A 19,939-nucleotide genomic window follows, 5' to 3' on the forward strand; every position below is an offset into this window, starting at 1 on the left:
ACACAAGTATGTGCATAGGGTGCACGAGACACCTCCAAACAAAACAACAAAATTCAGGGTTCATCTGTCTCCAACTGTGCAAGTTCACCTAAGAAAACAGGACAAAATTATTCTTTTCACTCTACAACCTCAGCACAGACTTTGTGAACAAACTTAACCTTAAATGCTACAAGATCAAGTAATTTCTTCCACAATTAATTTGCCAGCTGTAGGTTTCAAGGCAGAAAGCCTCCAAACCCCAGTCTGCCTTTCCCTAAATCAAAAGTCCTCCCTTTACAAGGAACCCAAATAAAATACCACATCACCTTTCCTGAAAAGGTCTTTACCTCTTTCTGGTCTTGCTCCTGAAATATCAAGATTCAATTTCTGCTTCTTCATTTACATAATTTTTTGCAAGACCCCTTCAGTCTGTGGAAATTCATATCCTCTTGTTGCTATGGGTCCATTCAGTCTCCATACTCTACCACTGAGTAGTTGTCTGTTCTAACCCACAAACAGTCCTGTTTCTTTTCCACACCAAGTACATTAAGATTCACTGAGTTTCACTGCTTCACATGCATTAGAAGGAGGATTTCTCCAGCCCATCATTTACTCCGCAACTTTTCCCCCCAAACCTCTCCACACTGAGGACTCAAATCTTGAGGGATCTTAGCAGCATTTAAAAACACCTGATGGGTGGGAATGAAGAGGGAGCTGGACTTCTCTCAGTGGTGCCCACTGATAGGACAAGAGACAGTAGCACAAATTGAAACACATGAAATTCGATCTAAACACACTTTTTTTTTTTTTTTTTTTTTTTTTTTTTTTTTTGAGGTGAGTGTGGTGAAACCATTTGCTCAGAGAGGCTGTGGAGTCTCTGTCTGTAGAGACACTCAAAACCAGACATAGTTCTGGGTGGCCTGCTGTAGTCGACCCTACTTGAGCAGGGGGGTAGACTAGATCTCAAGTGGTACCTTCCAACCAAAATGATTCTGTGAAATCTCATTTCCAGCAGCGTAAGCTTGTTCAAATTCTCCCTCATGTGGATCCTCTAGGTTTCCATTTCACCAACCTCAGGGAAAACATGACACATGAGGGCTGACTCTAAACATCTGTTGCAAGACTGATCAGTATTAAACAGCAGCAAAGCTTCATCTGCCTTTGCATTGGTACACCACCCTGCTCAGATATGTTCCTTGCAGTTCCTATTTCACTGGCAATTTTTGCCAGTTCACTATTCATCAATGCTTCCAAACCAGTAATAAAGTTTGGTAAGAATCAGGCTAATACAAAACCTTGTGGCATCTTGCTATTAATCTTTTGCTGTGTTGAAAATTGCTTATTCATCTTCTTGCTTTCTACCTCTCAGTTATTTAGACATAAGAATTTCATCTCTGACTGCATGACCACCCAGCCTCCTTACCAGCCTCTGTGCTGCAGCTTTCTGAAAGTCCAACTCCTCTCATTCAGCCACGCTTTTGACATTGTGCTTGCAGAACCTCAGGAGAGAGGCACAAATAAACTTGATTTCTGCACAGGTATTTCAAGAGGTGGAAGAGGGAAAGGAACTGCTGCAGAGCAGAACAATTCTGCTTGTAGGGCTCTGGGCCTAAATTCAAAAGTGAGACAATACATCAAATTGCTTCAGCAAATGAGCATGGCTAGCAGCAGAACACTAGAAGAGGACTCTTGGAATCCTGGGACTAATGACACATGCTGAATACAGTATCACTTAATAAAGTGCATAAATGGCCTTGAAGGCAGGTGAGAATATAGGATGCTCACTGTTTCCTACACCCACAGCTGTTGGATTAATCAATCTTCTGCCTGTTTTATCCCTGACCAGAGTGCTCGGTGGCCTGCATACAAGGATTCAATTTATGTATTTAAAAATTGAAAAACACAAGTGCTAGTGAACCATCAGGCATTTGCTACAGAAGTAAGTAAAACAAAAAGCAACTTCTAATAGTAAAGAGTGGGGAAATACAGGACAGAACATTTCAGCAGTTGAACAAGACAAAAACTGCACATACAAGTATACATCTGTGTGCTTCTCTGCATACCTGCTTGATGTTTAAAGATTGGGTGGGTGAACCGTCAGGGTCAAAGTGAAGTTTTTAGGTTCTAAAGTTTTCCTTGCAAGCTCAATTAACAGGTCAGAAGTTATAAGCTCTGTATGCATGTACAAATTCCCATATTTCTGCTTTTTAGTCTTCTGAGTATCCTGGAAAAATGGGGAAAAGTGTCTGCAAGATACCTCTGTCAACCTTGTCTAACAAAAAGAAAATCAAATTATAACAACAAAAATTAGAATATTTCCCACTGAGAGAAAGACTACTTAAAATACTTGAACTTCAGAAATTATTCATGGTGTATTTCTGAAACACTGCCATGCAGCAAAATAATAATTTACACTTTTTCTGTTCAGAATATACCTATCAGCAATTCCAATTTTCTCAAGTTGGTAAGTTAACAGATAATATTTCTCTACGCCATATGACTGATTCAATTGATTTCCTGAACATCTTACAAAACATTCTTAGCTTAAATCATAGCCACCGACAACAAGACAGGTCCCACAACATTCTGTTACTTTCCCGGAGTAACACCAAAGATTTTGCTGGCACAAATATTGGAAAAACAAATGTAACTTTTGGGTCAAACACTTCATTTAAGTATTTTCTGTCTATTTTTAATTGCTGCTTTAATAATCTTTCTTGATAAGGGGCAGTTAAAATTGCTGTGGGAAGTGATGACAACCCACAATCACAGTCAACATGACTAGTTTTTTGTTGTTGTTTTAAACACCAGTGTGCCCCTTTATTAGCACTACATTCCATAATAGAATTGGATAAGCTTTTCAAAGGTTAATAAAATGCAAAAACTGAAAACTGGTTTCTTACAATCTAAAGCAACATGCGAGTTTAGCAGATTGTTTTACCTAAGAATAGTTATTGTAAGTGTTAGGCTTTTGACATGTTTAAAGTGACAGCTTGACTTCAAAAGTCAGTTTGTATTTTATTAAAAGCAGGTGAAGAAATCTAAAGAAAGAAATAAACATTAAACCTTGGGTCAAATAAAACAGTTTGGCCAACCCATCATTTTTCCCTTCTTCGGGAATAGGATGAAAAAGTCAATTACTTGCACAGCTCCCTCCCAGGAGATATGGTTTGTCACCTGCCAACAGCCACTGCTGAAATTACACATACCTCAATGTGGGATGATTTTATTCTGTATAATCAAGTTTTAAGGAGTGATGGTGGAATTTGCTTGTTTCCAGGAAATTCACTTTTTCTCCTTTTCGCTTCTTTTTATGCCACTCTTTGGAAACTGATCACCCATTTTGTGTAAACTTGAAAACAAATTCCTTCATGATCAATGTTTTTAAGAAAGTAGTCTATACTAGTCAGTGCAGTAGTACACAGCTTAATAAGATGGTGCTTAGTCAGTGTGGACAGCAGAGGATGTAAATTTTTAAGCACTTTTTATGAATCCCCAGTAAATTTTTTAAGGAGGTTGACTCCAGTTAATTTGATTTCATTTTCCCCAGCATCAGCAAAAGTTGGTATGAACAACCTGTTGTACCTTATGAAAAGTTTCTACAGAACTAATGAAATCTGATTATCTGATGATTAGTAATCATTATTAATTGTAGCTAGCAGTAAGACAGAAATTGTGAACACTTTAAAATTAGTAATCATTTATTTTGTTTAAGCAGCAGCATTGAAGCAAGACAAGTAAATGAGTTTGGAGATCTTTGAAAACATGTAATTACAAAGCTGCTGCTTTTGCTGAGTGAAGATGTGGCATGTTCATTTAAAAGACGACCATGAACTTCAAACTAGAAGCATCATAAGCATTTCTAAACTAAATAAAATTCTAAACTAAATAAAAATTTTTTTAAAAGTCAAGCACACTAAACATTATTGAATGATATTGACTGTAAACCTGATAGCACGTCTGCTCCACGGAAGTGATTTTATCATTGCTGAACCAGAGGAAATAAGCATATCTGTTACAATTTGCAGTTTCAAGCTGTGACTACTTCAGACATCGCTCCTGGTACCCTGGAAGATGTCTGAATACCTGTTGGGATCAACAAGAAAACAAAGAGGATCTTCAAGAGAAGTTGGGTTTTTTTTTGCTAAGTAGTACACACTATACAGTGGTCCCTTTTCAAACAAAAATTGTGGTTCAAACCTTGGGAAACAGACAACTTCACAAGAGGAAGGATGAACTCTTAGCACTCAACACCCTTTTCTTTGGGGCAATATTTGCTTAAGTAATATATCTTGGAGAGCAACTGCAACAGCTCTTCCTCAGCAAGACAGCAGACCCACTTCAGGAGCCAGGTTTCCCTCCTGCAAATCCTCTGGGGCTTCCCTGGAATGGTTGAACTTCTGCCCAAAGAGTCAGTAAAGAAAAAGGTTCAGATTTTTAAAAGCATCTGGTTATATGTGGTAAGATTACCAAAAGCATATAGGTGTCTTTAAACAGCTAATCCCCTCAGTTCACTTCATCTTTGAAGGTGGGAGATCAGAACCTAAATGAAAAATCTCAAAATGGGAAAGAGACTTCTCTTCCCTCTCCCAACTGCAAGGTACAAAGGACATGGTAGCTTTACCTTGTCAAAGAATTTTACCTTTACAAAGAAGCAACTTTATCCTGTCATTCCTGCAGCTGTCCAGCTAACGAATAAATAATTAAAACTAAAAGTGAACCTTGCAAATAATTATTTCAGTTGTGAACATCTAGGCTTGAACTTTTCAGTAACAGTTATGAAGTATCCTGATGCCTTTGATGAAAAAAACCCAAAGAATTGAGATACTGAACAACAGCAATTTTAAGTAGTCCAGGTAGAGCCAGGATTTAATTGAAATTCATTACTCATATATCTCTGGTGAGTTTCTCTGTGTTATATCAACTAAAAGCTAGATAGAAGGAACTCAAGAAAGCAAGACATTTTTCATAATAGAAATAAAGAAATTGGTAATAAAAATTAAACCCCACATCTTCAAGTAGAGATATACACTGATATTCTCTAACACCTCTTGAAATACAATTTAAGACTTGCAATCTAAGTTTCTTTTTCTCTGAGACAATTAAAATGGCAGTTACCTGCCTCTCATGAAGGAATATTTCTGCTCACAGTCTTCCTGCTTTCCTAACTCTTTCTGCTTGTATGCTTGCATTGTACAGTCAAGAAATGGTAACAGGAAGGGGATGAAGTTACAGATATACAGTATCACGACAAGCAGCTCCTGATACTGACCTATACTCCTGGATTAATAGACACTTCTCATTAATATACATTACTAAGTTCCTTCAGACCTCTCAGTTTATGATGCAGCTTTGTTAACCAAAAAGCCAGTAATGGTACAAAAAAAATGGTACTAAGACAGCATATACCACATCAGGAATCACGGAAGTGTTACTTTAATGATAAAACCCTTAGTACAATGTTAAAAAATAAAGCATTACCAAAATCAGTTTGATAGCAACAACAGAAACCTATTTTCTATTTAGCACAAGTTATTTTTAGCTTTCAGTAGGCTCTTCCAGACAAGATGGAAGGCTAGAGTTCCTTCTTTTTTTTTTTTTTTAAAGTGAACATAAAAATCTTGTTTCTGCTTATTTAGAAGCCTTGTAAAAATTTTTGTAGCTGTGCAACTATTTCTGTATCCACGGTTTCCATAAGTGCCTGAAAACCTTGTTCTCCCAGTAATTCCTGCTGTGCCTTTAGCTTCTCATAGACGAACTGCTGCAATGACACAGTGTGTACAGGGTCCTTCAGTGCAAGCTGTAGAAAACATGTAAGAGAAAAATATATAATAAAACACTAAAAAATACACTACAACTTACTTATCTCTTTTATAACCTCAGCTCAAGAAAGAAATCTGCTTTGTACTTATTTGAGAAACGAAGAGGGAGAAGACTGCAAAGCAAAGATCAAATTAATTATTATCAAAAGCAAGTATCAGTTTAAAACTATTTGAAACAGTCTCAAATCATGGACTGAGTCTTCTGTAAGACTTCACCCTTCTATAAAGTAAAATAATTTTAAAGCTGCTTTGTTAATTACTGCTGAGTGAGTTTCTCATAACTTCTAGAAAACACATATTACCATGATATGCACTTTAGAGATGGCATGAATGGCATGATATAACCAACATTTTGTTAGTAAGGAAACAAAACACTGAAAAAGTTGAACTAGTTTAGATTATATGACAAACAAAAACTAAAATAAACTGTACATATGCATAAAAATTAGACACTTCTTCAGTACTAGTACCTATACAACCTCATCAGTCCAGCTGGATTATGCAGTTTTCTTTTGGGCAGGGAGGGACAGAGCATTTGTCACTATTTTCCACAGTTAACTGCTAGGTGAATGAAAGGGCTACACTGACAGAAGACCTAACCATAACTTCAGTATCAGAAGACAGGTGTGATCAGGCTAAGGACACAGAGTTATACAGCATTTGTCCCTCAGTCCATCAGGCTGGATGAAAGGGGACAGGAGGTGGGGACACCTGGAACTTGCCAGATCATAAAGAAGTATAATGTTGAAAGAAATGGGCAATTACAGCAGACCTGTAATCTCTTCATTTTAGTATCAAAACCAAACAACACTACTATTTATGCTGGAAGGTCAGGAAAGAGTGTGATGATAGATCTTAAAGCCCACTGAAATAGAAGACTTCTGAGCTCATAATACCCTGCTATACTGCTACTTCCAAAGAAACGAGGCATATTAAACTTGCACAGCTGTTGTTTTGGCAGGATCTAAAAAAGAAATATTTGAATTTTAATATGGGGTGAAAGACATTAAATCTTAAGATTACTTACTTATTTATTAAACAATATTACACCTAAACCAGGGGGAAACACTGAGATAGCCACATAAATATAAGATGGGAGTAAAGCATTCAAAACCACTGTATTTACCACAAAAGAGAAGTTAGTCTTATTTCTCATGAACAACTCCAGTGAAAAAGGAGGCTGCTTTTTAGCCTCTTCCATCAGTGCTTTCAAGTTCTTTCTTATTACAGTCATCTCACCTTTCATACTGTAAATCTCTCAATCATTCCCTCAGTATTCCTAATACTGTCTTTTTAGCCTTCGATCCTTCACCATTTTCTACTACCCTGCTATTTTACATTTCAAAGGTAAGATATGATTTTTTTATTATTTATTTCTAACATTACACTCTTGAAAAGGGGAATAGTTGCAAACAACAGTTTAGTATTCTGTAATAATTCTCAGTAAATGTAAGCTGGTCTCTAGAATACAAACAGACTTTTCTAACAAAATTTCTAAACCACAGCTACTGTAACCAAGATTTGCCACAGTTAGTAATATCTTTTTGTAACAGCATTAGCATAATCTAGGATAAAGACTGTCTTGCCAAGCAAAGAATCTAACAGTTTCCAAATAATCTGCATTTGTTAACCAATTACTGTAATTTGGGACACTTACAGGTGACCCTGATAATGCAGCACTAGTCACCTTGGGAAGCACCACCAAAAAGCCATTCTTTAACAACCTTTTAACCCACAAACCAACTCATTATATATTTAGTTAACTGTATGATTTATGTGACCCTACCATAGATCCTTAAGTACTCAGATTTAGAATGGAAAGTCAGAACAATTTGCCTTAAAATTTATCAACAATTTAATGTTATAGTTTATTCTGATACCTAAAAAAAAAAAAGAAAAAAAAAACAGACTTAAGTCAATGGTACATAAACATCTCATTTCTCAATGTTCACTAATAAATCTCAACTTAAGTCCAATTTTTTTTCCCAATTTTAACAAGCTACTATAGAATTCAAGTATAAGTGTAATCCTCTTCTAGCAGCCCAAGGATGGTTTTCAAACTCTGAACGAAAATGCTGTATTGTTTTGAAAATAAAGGCTTTGAATACTTGCTTATTTGCAAAGCTTGCTGGCACTTCAAGTCTGAGCTATCTCTATCACCTCTTAAAATAATAATTATAGAGATGCTCTCTAGCATCTCTTAGAGGTGCTAATCTTCTAGCACCTGCCCCATGGCAGGTGACAATGGGTTTCCAAATAATCCTCTGAGTCATCTCTGCAATGCCACCAAAAATAAGTAATCTTGAAAAAACAACCAAAGTGAAGGCAAAACATAATACATTACAGGAATAAAAAACAACTTTTAACGGAGCTGCTGGATTTGCACAATGCTGGGAGTTACAGGAATAGTCTACAATATGCACTGCAACATCGGTACATAAATACTTTGATTTCAGAAGTATTATAATTCCACATTTTCATAGAAATTCAGTAAAGCTAGTGAACTTTATATGTACTCTTTCCATTAGATAGGAAAGTAACTGAAACACTTCTGCTGAATATTTACTAATATATGTTCTATTGGGACAAGTGAGAAATTCTACTAAACTGTGGGGGGTTGACCCTGGGTGGACAGCAGGTGCCCATCAAAGCCACTCTATCACTCCCCCCCTTCTCAGCTGGACAGGGAGAGAAGATATAATGAAAGGCTTGTGGGTCAAGATAAAGACAGAGAGATCATTCACCAATTACTGTCACAGGCAAAACAGACTCAACATGGGGAACTGTTTAATTTATTACCAGTCAAATCAAAGTAGGATAGTGAGAACTAAAAACTAATCATTAAAAGACATTTTCCTCCACCCCTCCTTTCTTCCCTAGATTAACTTCACTCCCAATTTTTTCTGCTGCCTCCCCTACAGTGGCACAGGGTGATGGGGAATGGGGGTTGTGGTCAGTTCATCACCCATTGTCTCTGCTGCTCCTTCCTCCTCAGGGGGAGGACTCCTCACACTCTGCCCCTGCTCCAGTTGGGGTCCCTCCCACAGCAGACAGTTTTCCACAAACTGCTCCATTTTAAGTCCATCCCACAGGCTGCAGTTCTTCACGAACTGTTCCAGCGTGGATCCCTCCCACGGGGTGCAGTCCTTCAGGAACAGGCTGCTCCAGCCTGGGTCCCCCGTGGGGTCACAAGTCCTGTCAGCAAACCTGCTCCAGCGTGGGCTCCTCTCTCCACGGGGCCACAGGTCCTGCCAGGAGCCTGCTCCAGTGTGGGCTTCCCGCAGGGTCACAGCCTCCTCCAGGCATCCACCTGCTCTGAGTGGGGTCCCCAGGGGCTGCAGGTGGAGATCTGCTCCACCGTGGACCTCCACAGGCTGCAGGGGCACAGCCTGCCCCACCGGGGGCTGCACCGGGGGCTGCAGGGGGGGTCTCTGCTCTGGTGCCTGGAGCAACTCCTCACCCTCCTTCTTCACTGATCTTGGTGTCTGCAGAGTGGTTCCTCTCACATATTCTCACTCCTCTCTTCTGACTGCAGATGTTGTTCTGGTTCAACTAGGATAGGGATGAGTTTCCCCAGCAGAGAGAGAGGGGGAAGGGATCTCCAGCCAGGTTATTCATACCATGCTGATGTCAGGTCCAGGGGGGCAAACTCTGATTTTACTTTCTCTTTGGCTTTTTGGTGGCGGGGAGCTGATCCGTGACCATTTTGCAGTATTTATCTGTGTATCTTTTGTCTTGTTCACTGTTATTGCTGTTTATTGTTGTCATCATTGCTACTGTTGTTGTTCAGATTGCTTATTACACTGTTGTATTAATTTTCTTCTTATTTTAACCCGGGTTTGTGCCTCACTTCCAGCCCGACTGGCTGAGGGTGGGGGAGGGCCAACAGCAACATGCTCTCCCAGCAGGGCTTAAACCAACACAATGTGCATGGATTTTTATTACCTTTTCTTAAATATGTCATCAGAGAGGTGCTACCACCACCACTGATGGGCTTCGCCTTGACCAGCGGTGGGTCTTGGAGCCTGCTGGCATTGGCTTCTAACAGTTTCTCACAGAAGCCACACCTGTAGCCCCCTTCACTACCAAAACCTTGTCATGCAAACCTAATGCAAACACTCTTAGTTTGTTGTAACAAGCATAAACCCATCACTCACAGTTCAAAAAAGCATCACTGTCAACCAGTAGGGACTTTTGTAGTATGATTAATGCTTGCTGCTTGAAGCACATCTAGTATTTGTAAGCCAAATGCACTTGAGTCTTCAGACTTAATTAAGGAGTTAATGCACTAATTTGATTTCGTTCAGATAGTCAAAAATATTTCAAGTAAATTAAAGAGTTTTTTGCAACAATAATACATTTGCTTTCCTTTCATGCTGCATTTTTAGAACTTGTATTCAGAACTATCAAAACAAATGAAATAACTTGGCATAATTAGTTTGTCAGCAATATTAGACAATCATTTGCAATCTTAGCTGAATAAGCAATCAAAATCCTAAGTCTGGTAGCACAGTAAACTCATTGAGTCACCAGCTTGCTAAGCACCGAGCATCCAACATCAGTTCAGCATGGAACACAACCATATCAATATTAACACTGACTACTTAAGTCTGTAAACACCGTGTCAGGGACTGTATTTTTGAATGGAAGTATGTATGCTGAGTTCCTAGGCGTGTGGCCAGGTTTTTTTACTGGAAATGCTCCTGTTTCTCTTAAGAGCAAAATACGCTTACTTTCCAGGAAACAGAAGTTTGGCAAGGAAATACACACTACTAAACGTGCTTTACACTGCTCAGTGAAAACCTGTTTTGACTAGCTTTTGAATCTAGTTACTTTATAAGTTAATCTTGTAACTGGACACAGGTGCTTACCTTGGGGCTGGACTGAAGAAACCAATCTGCCATCTCACTGGTAGTAAAGAGCAGTTTAAATCAGAAAAGCAGTATAGAGGTTTTACACAACAACCACTTTTCATCCCTCCAAACTCTGCTTGCCATCATCAGTGGCATTCTGCAGAATTACCAGTTGTTTGAACCAGTATTTGTTAGGTGGATCTCTTTAGACAACACTACAGTCAAAAATCACAGTTTCCGTTAAAAAATTATATAATATTCTGTACTAAAACAGTGATCTAATCACTACAAGAGATGACACAAGTCAATGGAATGGCAATAGAATGCAAGAACAGGTAAAATTTGGAGAAGTGTTTTGGTTATATCTGTTTTTGTTGAAAATTTTTGCTGAATTGTTGAAAAGATTTCTAGAATTTGAGAGATTCTCTTCAGTTTAAGAATGGATACATTGATACTAAAGAGGAAGCAAGAATGCTGGACATAAAATTATACATATTTACCATGATGGTTAGTGACTGTGACGCTCTGGGAAAGATGGGAAAAATAGTTTAAGGAGGGAATGTATCCTTTAAACAGTGATTATAAAATGGAGCCAAACAGTATGAAAGGCTCCCAATATCAAAGCTTTTTAAAAGATTTCAGTAGGACTTGTATTAGATCTGTGGATAATTTGCATAAAGAGAAATTATACCCCAAACAGTGAAGTAGAAGTATTACCTCTAGTAAACAACATTATCACATAAAACCTGATCATCTAGCTTATTACAGTGTAACTCATTTATTTATTTATTTTCCTGAAGATGTAAAATCACAATCTAGCTTCTTCCCATACTAGGTTGAAATAAAAAAACCCCTGTATTACATATAAGCATCACCTAAAACATGCACCAGCATGAGTAATTCAAGTTTAAATAAGACTTTAAATAAGATTTTTAATTGAATGTACTTTTCTGCTCCACGATTTCAAATAAATAGTTGCTAAAGCTTGACTCCCTTTTGAATAATGATACCAGAGTTCTTAAAAATATACATTAAGGGCACATAAAAATAAGTCACTTGCATTGCACATAGTGTATAGACCTCCATGTCATGAATTACTCTCCACCTGTTTACATTTTCTTCAACATATTTGCAAAAATATAGCAGTATCTACAACTGTCAATCACATAAGATGATCATAAACTTATAAAGCGCTGTTCTATCTAAAGCTCTCTTTAGTAATGGTGAGCTATGCATAATAATAAAGAGAGGTGCCAATGACAGGACAAAGAGATAGATCAAAGAAAAATATGTAGACCCTGTGCTAACACTGGGAAGTGATACTTAGCATGGACCATGTTTATCTCTTCTCTCAAATTAGTGGCCTTAGAAGTTGCAAAGCATTATTATTTTGAAAGAGAATTCCATTTATCCTTTCATTATTGTGTTATGAGGTTTAAGCTCTAAGCCCTGATACAAGATGCTGATTCAGCAATGGAATATACAGAAGGTAGAAACTCCTCAGGAATGAAGTGGGATAGGAGCCTAGAAACTTTAAATCTATTACGGACTCCCTTTAGGTCCTTCCTGATTTTCCTCTTCTCACTTCAAATGTTTGCTCCCACTTTTATCTCACCAGAGGTACCTGCTACTGCAGTTGTTCCAAATGTTACATGAATTGAGTGTGTGCACTGATATTCCTACAGAGAGGAAGAAATTTCCAGTATAGGTGGGAAGGAATGGGCCCAGGTAATGTTTTGGTTTTAATCCAGTTTTTCAAATCAACAGCTAGCTGTGCTTTGAAAGCCATGATTAACAATCCCAATCATTATTTGACACTTCTACTACTAGTGACCTACTGAAACAACCTGTATTATTCTGAAATAAACAGCCATTAGAACTGTCATGTCTCAGTTGCTGCACCATCCACAAAATTTTAGACTGAGCAATTTCAGCTGTGATTGAGAATTAATTTATAGCAGACATTCACAAAACAACTAAGAGTTTGCTTGCTTTAACAGCTGTGAGAAATCACTTAGAAATAAGAATACAATGAATAGTAAATTTAGCTGAAAAAAATGACTATAGAAGGCTCAAGTCTGAAATATGTTGTCAATAACGAGCTAAGTACAGGAATGAGAAGAGTAAAACAGAAAGCTATTCTTACAAGAGTACTGAAAGGAGAAAAACAGGATTTTCAGATAATGCTTCGGAATCTAGAAAACACAGTAACTGTGGAAATAGTTACGTCTTAGATTATGAGATCTGAAATGAAAGTGAAGCTTCAAAGTTCATGTATGACAATATACTCTGTGTAAATCCTCCAAGGAAACAAAGGCTGAAAAGGTGGTTAAGCTGAATGTTTAAAGAATATCTGAGGAACAACTCACAAGCAATTCATTAGAAAGAAAAAGACAAGTGACATGCAAGGGAAGATGTATTGCCCATGTAAATCAAAGCCTGCAGTGTCACGTCATTGGTTCTGGCTCCTCCTTACCAAAGCATAGCCATTTATCTTTATTCAAATGGCCACTGACTGTACTGCATGTGACCTCAGAACAGGTCCTTATTATGGCTATGTTCTTCAACAGCATGCTGGTGCATTGTATCATTTAGGAGGGAAGAATAATACAGGTCATAAATCACTGTGCTCTACTTTACATTTTTCCTGATATATCTATGCTGAAGGTAGTCCATAGCAAATCTAACAGGTTCCTAAATACATGTCCAAACTATTAAAGTCAACCTGTAACTGAAAAATTAAGACAATTTCTGCAAGAAAGTTACTAAAGCTTTAGCCAGGGAAAAATAAATATGAGTACATTCAAAGAAAACTAAACCCATGAAAAGACGGCACATTTAAATTCATTTTGTCTTTTAAATCTGATTAACAAACCAAACACATCTCTGTTCCTATTGATATAGATACATCAATCCCTATCAATAAAGATATATCTGCCTATATATGTCAAGAGATTATCCAAAACTGCTAAGAATAAATATCATTCTGCAATAAATGTCTAGAGTTTAATTTAAACCCACAAGATGGAAGAAAATTTAACCTAATTTAACACAGTCTAGAGATGCTTTTAAGAGTAACTGAATTACAGAACTAATACAAAGGACCATAGAAAATAATATTTATGTATTTCGTTTATATCTGAAATTGCAAGACACTAGGAATTTCTCTCAAGGCATTGCTAATAGCAGAAGAATACACAACAGTTTAAGTGTAATTTTCCTTTTTAATAAAGGAACCATATATTGATTAGTATTTAAAAGAAAAGCCTACTAACAAACCAAAAAGCATCCAGTGATTTAAAAAAAAATAATAATGCAAACTGTCAAAAGCCATCCGAGCTCTTATCTGCTTCCACAAGAAATAAAATGCTAAAGGACTGTCCAGAAGTATTCTTTTGGATACACATAGGTCAGTTAAACCAAATGCACAAGAGAGCTACACACATTTACTCAGTCACCCAATCCCATGTTTCGCAATTATTCAATGACAAAGCAGTTCAGACTATTTTATTCCACAGCATCTGTACTCTGCAGTTTGTGTGTGAGGAAGCATTTTCTCTGATCTCTTGCAAAAATAAGTTAAAATTATGAAACATTCACAGACTGGGTTGGACAAAAATAGCACAATTACATGGTACCTAATCTTCATCTAAATCAATGCTCCTTATTAAGAGTTCATTAGAAAAAGGTTCTATGCAAGCATATGGATCAATAGCTGTGCAAGTAAAACACATAATCCAATATAATTGGGATTGTTTTAAATATGATAAATTTGGTCTGCAATGACATTTCAGTAAGCTTTACCTCCCTGCATTTTTCAGTAAATGCTTTTTATAGTGTTTTAGTATTATAATGTCCAGATTTTGTGAACAGATGATCTTTACTTTGGCAACATTTTCCAAGACTTCAAAGCAAAGCAGAAGCGTAAGCATTGTGGCTGTAAACTTTGTCATCAAAACATTTTCCTTTTTTTATTAATTCAAGAGATGAATTTTCCAAGAACAACAGATGATCCAAATCCAGAGGCAAAGAATTTAGTCTGACGAAAGCGAATCACATAATCAGTTCTATAATTGAACACAGATCTAAAACTTACCATTTTTTTCCTTTTGTCTTGTTCTGTGGGAGGTTCCTCATCTTCTGTAACTTTGAGCTCTTCAAAATGAGACATCAACATGCAGCTAAGAATGGAAATAAGACTACTTTTAACACACATTATCATTAAAAATTATTTTAAAGCACTTTTAAAAACAGGACAGATAAGAGAGTTTGATGAAAGCCAGACAATCTGCAAGCAAGTAATTTTTTTCTGAGAACAGTGAATCTAAAGAAGCCTGAATGCATGTTCTGTGTTACCTAAACCACATAACAATGTTATCCTTCGCATTTTAACTTAAGTTGTGGCTTAAAAATGCAATTCTGCATATAGAAAATGGACTATATGGGTTTCAAAAAATATAGAAAAATATACTGTCCTAACCTGAATTTTTCAGTCTTTCCAAGGAAGTGCATATAAGCACTCTGTATCCTATCAACATGAAAATCAAAGTGGCACATATCTAAAACTAGCAAAGATGTCTCATAACATCCATGTTTTCCTGTGAGATCTTTAATGAGGATCTGAAAACTAATGTGGTCACTGCTATTGGTTCTAGACACTAAAATCTGCAAGACACAGAACAATCATATTTTAGATAGACAGAAATGAGTTAGCTTCTGCAGTTATTTATTTAAAGAGTTTTTTTCTAGGCATGTAAAGCAATACTTTTAAATGTCTTATTTTTTGTTTTGCTTCACCCTCAACTGGTAGGTATCAATATGCATGAGTAATAGCCAAATTGTAACTATTATTTTTGTAGTAAGTATAAAACCAGAAAAAAAAAAATCTTAAATTCCAGAGGTTCTTTTGTCTCTTGAAACAGTTTGAATGGACTTTATAGAGACTGTGGTGAAAACTATCCTACAGCAAACGTGCCTTCCATTCACTTTACATTCTCTACACGGAAAGAATACATACATATTCCACCACTTTACCAAAGTTTTCCTAAAAAATCTGTTTAAAAAATGAAAGGATTTAAAAAATCACTCAGGTGACAACAACTTGCTGCCCTATACTAGGTATGTTTCATGGCACATAATCTACATATTACAAAGCACCAGGACAGGTGCACATTATTGCTGATGTTCAGCCCTGCACTACTGTGTATTTTTAATTGCTGGGTTCCATTAGCAAGTGAAATGTTCCTGTAGCTAAGATGAATAATTTGTTTTAAAGTTATGAAATAAGAAGAAGTTGCGATTTTATGTGAAAATGTTAAGATTTACTCTGCTTATATATTCAGTTTTCTGTTAACGTGTTTAGAGCTGTATGAAACACTTGCTAAACAGGAAGGTGGAAGAGTCAAATGCTAACATAGAAGCCACTTCCAAAGGAGTTAAGTTTTTTCAAAATTAGACAGAAAACCACGTCTCCTCTCGCAACTCAGTTTATTAAAAAGGAGACAAAAATATGTAAATTACCAAATAAGATTGAATTAACTTTTTCAGATGGTGATAAATTTCAGGTCCCAGAGAATAATTTAAAAAACTAGGAGAGGATGGAATAAAAAAGTAAGATGAAATTGAAAAAATGTGAATACTGGTGAGACAAGACTAGAACAATGGAATGCTCCTTGTTCCAGAAAATCTCAAATCTGTAAAGCTTTCTTGTAATGCAAAATATAAATGCTAGGAAAACTTGAGTGTAATCTCTTTGTACTGTAGCCAGGGCATCGTGTAATAATTTTCAGAATCTGATCAAAATTCCATCTAAAAACTGGCAAGACCTTTATCTCCACTTTTGCATTTGAAACAGCTCTTCCAAAATTTCATTGCTTTAACTACAATGGTTTCTTCACATTTCCATTTTAAATGTATTCATGGCTAGCTCACACTTAAACCATCGCTATCATTTATTTTGTATGGTTTTCCCTGTGCCTATTTACCCCTTCTTTATCCTTTAGTGGCTGCAGTTCTATATTGCTTCAGCTTTGGTTTTCCTAAGCTAAACATGTATATATGTTGGTTTAGTCTCTGCACTACAGTAATTAGATACTATTGATAGCCAGCACAGTACACTTTTTTTTTTTCCTGAGCCAGTTCATGTTTAAATCATTCTTCTTCAACCTGCAGAAACAGAATAGCACACAACTCCAGATGACTGCTCTCATTTTATTTGCTTTCAGATGATGTCAAAATGTAGAACACAAATGTCCAAATCTTTCAAACAGCCCATTCAATATCTGTCAACAGGAATACATCCTTGGTTCAGTGTGCCTATATTTTATAAAGCAAAAACAGTGTCCAGAGTTTCGAAAAGTACAGTGACAAGTTCTACAGGCCTTCAAGCTTAAAATATTAAATGTACTAGGAAAAAGTTTTATTTATTTCTCTGATAACTGTTTTTAACAAGTGCAGGCAAAGTAACATGTTTTGAAATAGAAGTGACCCTGACATTGTCTCTGATAGTAAATAGAACACAGTGCCAAAGCACGTTGCCAGACTTTGAAGTTACATCATTTCTACTGAGAGATAGAAAAAAAAAAAGTACTTTTGCAAGCAGTTCTTGAGCACAGATCAGGCTCAGCATGTATGGACATCGTCAGAGCACACTAGTGTGCATACCACCTGTTTTAAGTGGAGGAAAACTTAATAGATTGCATGCAGGCTGTTCTGTGCCAACTGGCTTCTGTGCCAGCAAACATCCCCTTAGGCAAGTAATTAGTTCAGATATAGTTTGTTCCATCACCAGGTAATTATCTGAAAGTTAGAAAACGTTTGATTCTTAGCATCCAGTAAATAATGTTATTATAGTGTCTGTAGGTACATCTTGTAGACCACCTGTTTTTAATGTCTTACAACTCTCCATCATTCTAAAACCAGGTAATCATTAGAAAAAACACCATTAAGATCTGTCTTAAAAATCCTTACTATTCAGTGGTTTTTTACTTTTCCAGGTTTGATGAAGTATCACAGTAACCTGGGAGTCTGCAGAAGATGAGTGTGTTTCTGGGCAGCAGTGCACTCTGAGCACCCCTGGCATCACCTTCCTGCCACAAACTCTTGCTCCCAGGTCTGGAAACTCTGGAGGTATGGCCTCTAGCATCAGGTGTGTTAAGTGGAACAACTGAAGGGAGAGAATTGTCCTTGTGGGATAGGTTTTTCAATCTCTCCAGGCCATGAAGTATTGTACGCTAGGACCACTTAATGAGGCTGCAGCATTTAGGAAAAGATCTTGGTTAGACTCCAGATGCCACACTCAAAGAAACTGTGACTGACCACCCTATAAGCACACAAGCCTGTGGGATTGTAATTTTACATATAATAGCCAAGTAATCAAAAATCAAATCTAAGCATACAAACATTTTAACACATCATTTAGTAGCTAACTTAATGAGCAACATAAGACTGACATTTTAAGCCCTTCCTCCCATCATTAAAATTATTTTTTCTTAAGACCAAAAATTTCCTATCTTACTAAAACATTCACTCCTGTGAAAACAGAACTCTTGTATGTCAACTGCCTAAGTATTTTTCCAATCAAAACACTATATGTGAAAACAGTACTACTACTTTTAAACCCACAAAAATTAGATTTTCCACTTACTCTTTGTATGTTTCCGTTTCAGGATCTTCACTCATAACATCATGCAGGCCTTCCACTGAAATGTTGATGATACCACAAAATTTATCATGGATAACACTGGAAAAGAACAAAATTTATCTTGGATAACATTGGGAAAGAACAGGAAAGTGACTTCGCTAAATGAACTAAACAGGAAATTTGCTCAATAACTGTAGAGCACATTTGCTAAGCAGTATTTTCATTGCTTATGCTTAGCTGAGCATGCTACCAAGCAGCTGATTTTTATTTTTTAATTTCATAAAGGCTTTAAAAATACTCAATAAACATTATTCTTACATAGAATAAAGCCTCATGTGTTACTGTTGAAAACTTAGAAATAATTGCAAATTGAACAAAAGAAAAAATACATTAGCACAGGACGCAAGAACTGAGCAGGGAGGGCATACTGCTGCTAGGAGGGAGGTCAGAGTCCTGGCTTCTGTTTCTAACACATTTACACATTTTCTCTCATCACTATTCAATGCAAAATCTATACAGAAACCCCTGAGCAAGGGACAGCTTGTATATATGCTAGACTCTTATTGTTTTCTCTGTCCAGACTTAGGAGTATTTTTTCACCCTCCTAAGCAGCTGAATGACTCCCCATGCAAGGTGAAAAATATCTGCACCCAGTTCTGCATGAACACCACAGCCCTGACTATAGAGAGAAAGGTGAGGTAGGTTTTCGCTACTGAAAACACAGGCACATCCCGCCATTTGAAACACTAGGCTATTTAAGACAACTGCATAGGGCTGGTAGGTATCACTCAGGACCTGAGAGACATAAGTACATTTCACCAACATGAGCTAAAGGCCAGACTGGATACCTCCCCATCACCCAAAATGACACTAAACACTTACATTTAGACACTTGACCCTGCCTTGAGAATTGATGTGCCTGTAGTATAAGGACATAGAAACATGATCTTCCCATGATGTAAAAAGAAGGTGACACAGCTCCTAGTTAATGGAAAGCAGCTGGGACTGCTATTTCTGCTGAATTTCCTGCTGCTGTGGGTCTAATGTCAGAGATGCACTGTTGTGGGCCTTTGGTGCATGGACTCCTACTCTGTGAACTACAAAAGGTTAAGTCATACCACAAGTGAAAAGATGTTCATCTCAAGAAGACTGCAAGAGTTCTAGCTATAAGCAGCAAAGAAAGAGAAATGTCATAACTGGTGATTGTAAAGTACAATTCTCTTCCTGGGACTGGCATTGACTGAAACAATTTATTATACCTGTTTGGAATTTTAGGCTTAATTTTCCTAGAAAGATGCTCCTGCTGTCTACTAGACAGAAGCAGACATGTTCCGCATTTGTCTAAAGGTACTGAAAATTAAGTTCATGTATTTTAGTTTGGTCCTTCCAGTTCTAATGTAGACAAATCTATTTATTAATATTTTTTCATTTTCTTTTCTTCCTTGGGATGAAAACTGAAAAACTGGATAAACTGTAGCTCCTTGTACATTAGCTATTGCATTTGAAAAACTTGTCAGATGTACAACAAAATTTTATGTATATTATGAACAGACTCCATATAGCAATGGATGCTTTGGAAAAAATGCATATCAAATTAGAATAGTAAGAATAAAAAAATTTCTTAAATTTGTTTGGTAAGATCA

At 36.9% G+C, this 19,939-nt stretch overlaps 1 protein-coding gene across 7 annotated transcripts in view; it reads right to left on the bottom strand.

Annotated features, from left to right (window-relative positions):
- Positions 1-4,867: 4,867 nt before the first annotated feature.
- Positions 4,868-19,939, bottom strand: part of IPO11 (importin 11) — a 333,704-nt gene continuing 318,632 nt past the window's right edge. For all 7 annotated transcript variants that reach the window (XM_026865717.1, XM_026865716.1, XM_026865713.1 and 4 more), the window contains 3 exons: positions 18,300-18,395; positions 14,751-14,835; positions 4,868-5,779 (listed from right to left, as the gene is read on the bottom strand). In XM_026865717.1, the coding sequence (XP_026721518.1) occupies positions 5,615-5,779; positions 14,751-14,835; positions 18,300-18,395 (346 nt within the window). In that variant the 3' untranslated portion in view covers positions 4,868-5,614. The remainder of the gene's footprint in view (positions 5,780-14,750; positions 14,836-18,299; positions 18,396-19,939) is intronic.

This window comes from Athene cunicularia (genome assembly GCF_003259725.1).
Source record: "Athene cunicularia isolate RWA chromosome Z unlocalized genomic scaffold, athCun1 chrZ_part1, whole genome shotgun sequence".
NCBI lineage: Eukaryota > Metazoa > Chordata > Aves > Strigiformes > Strigidae > Athene > Athene cunicularia.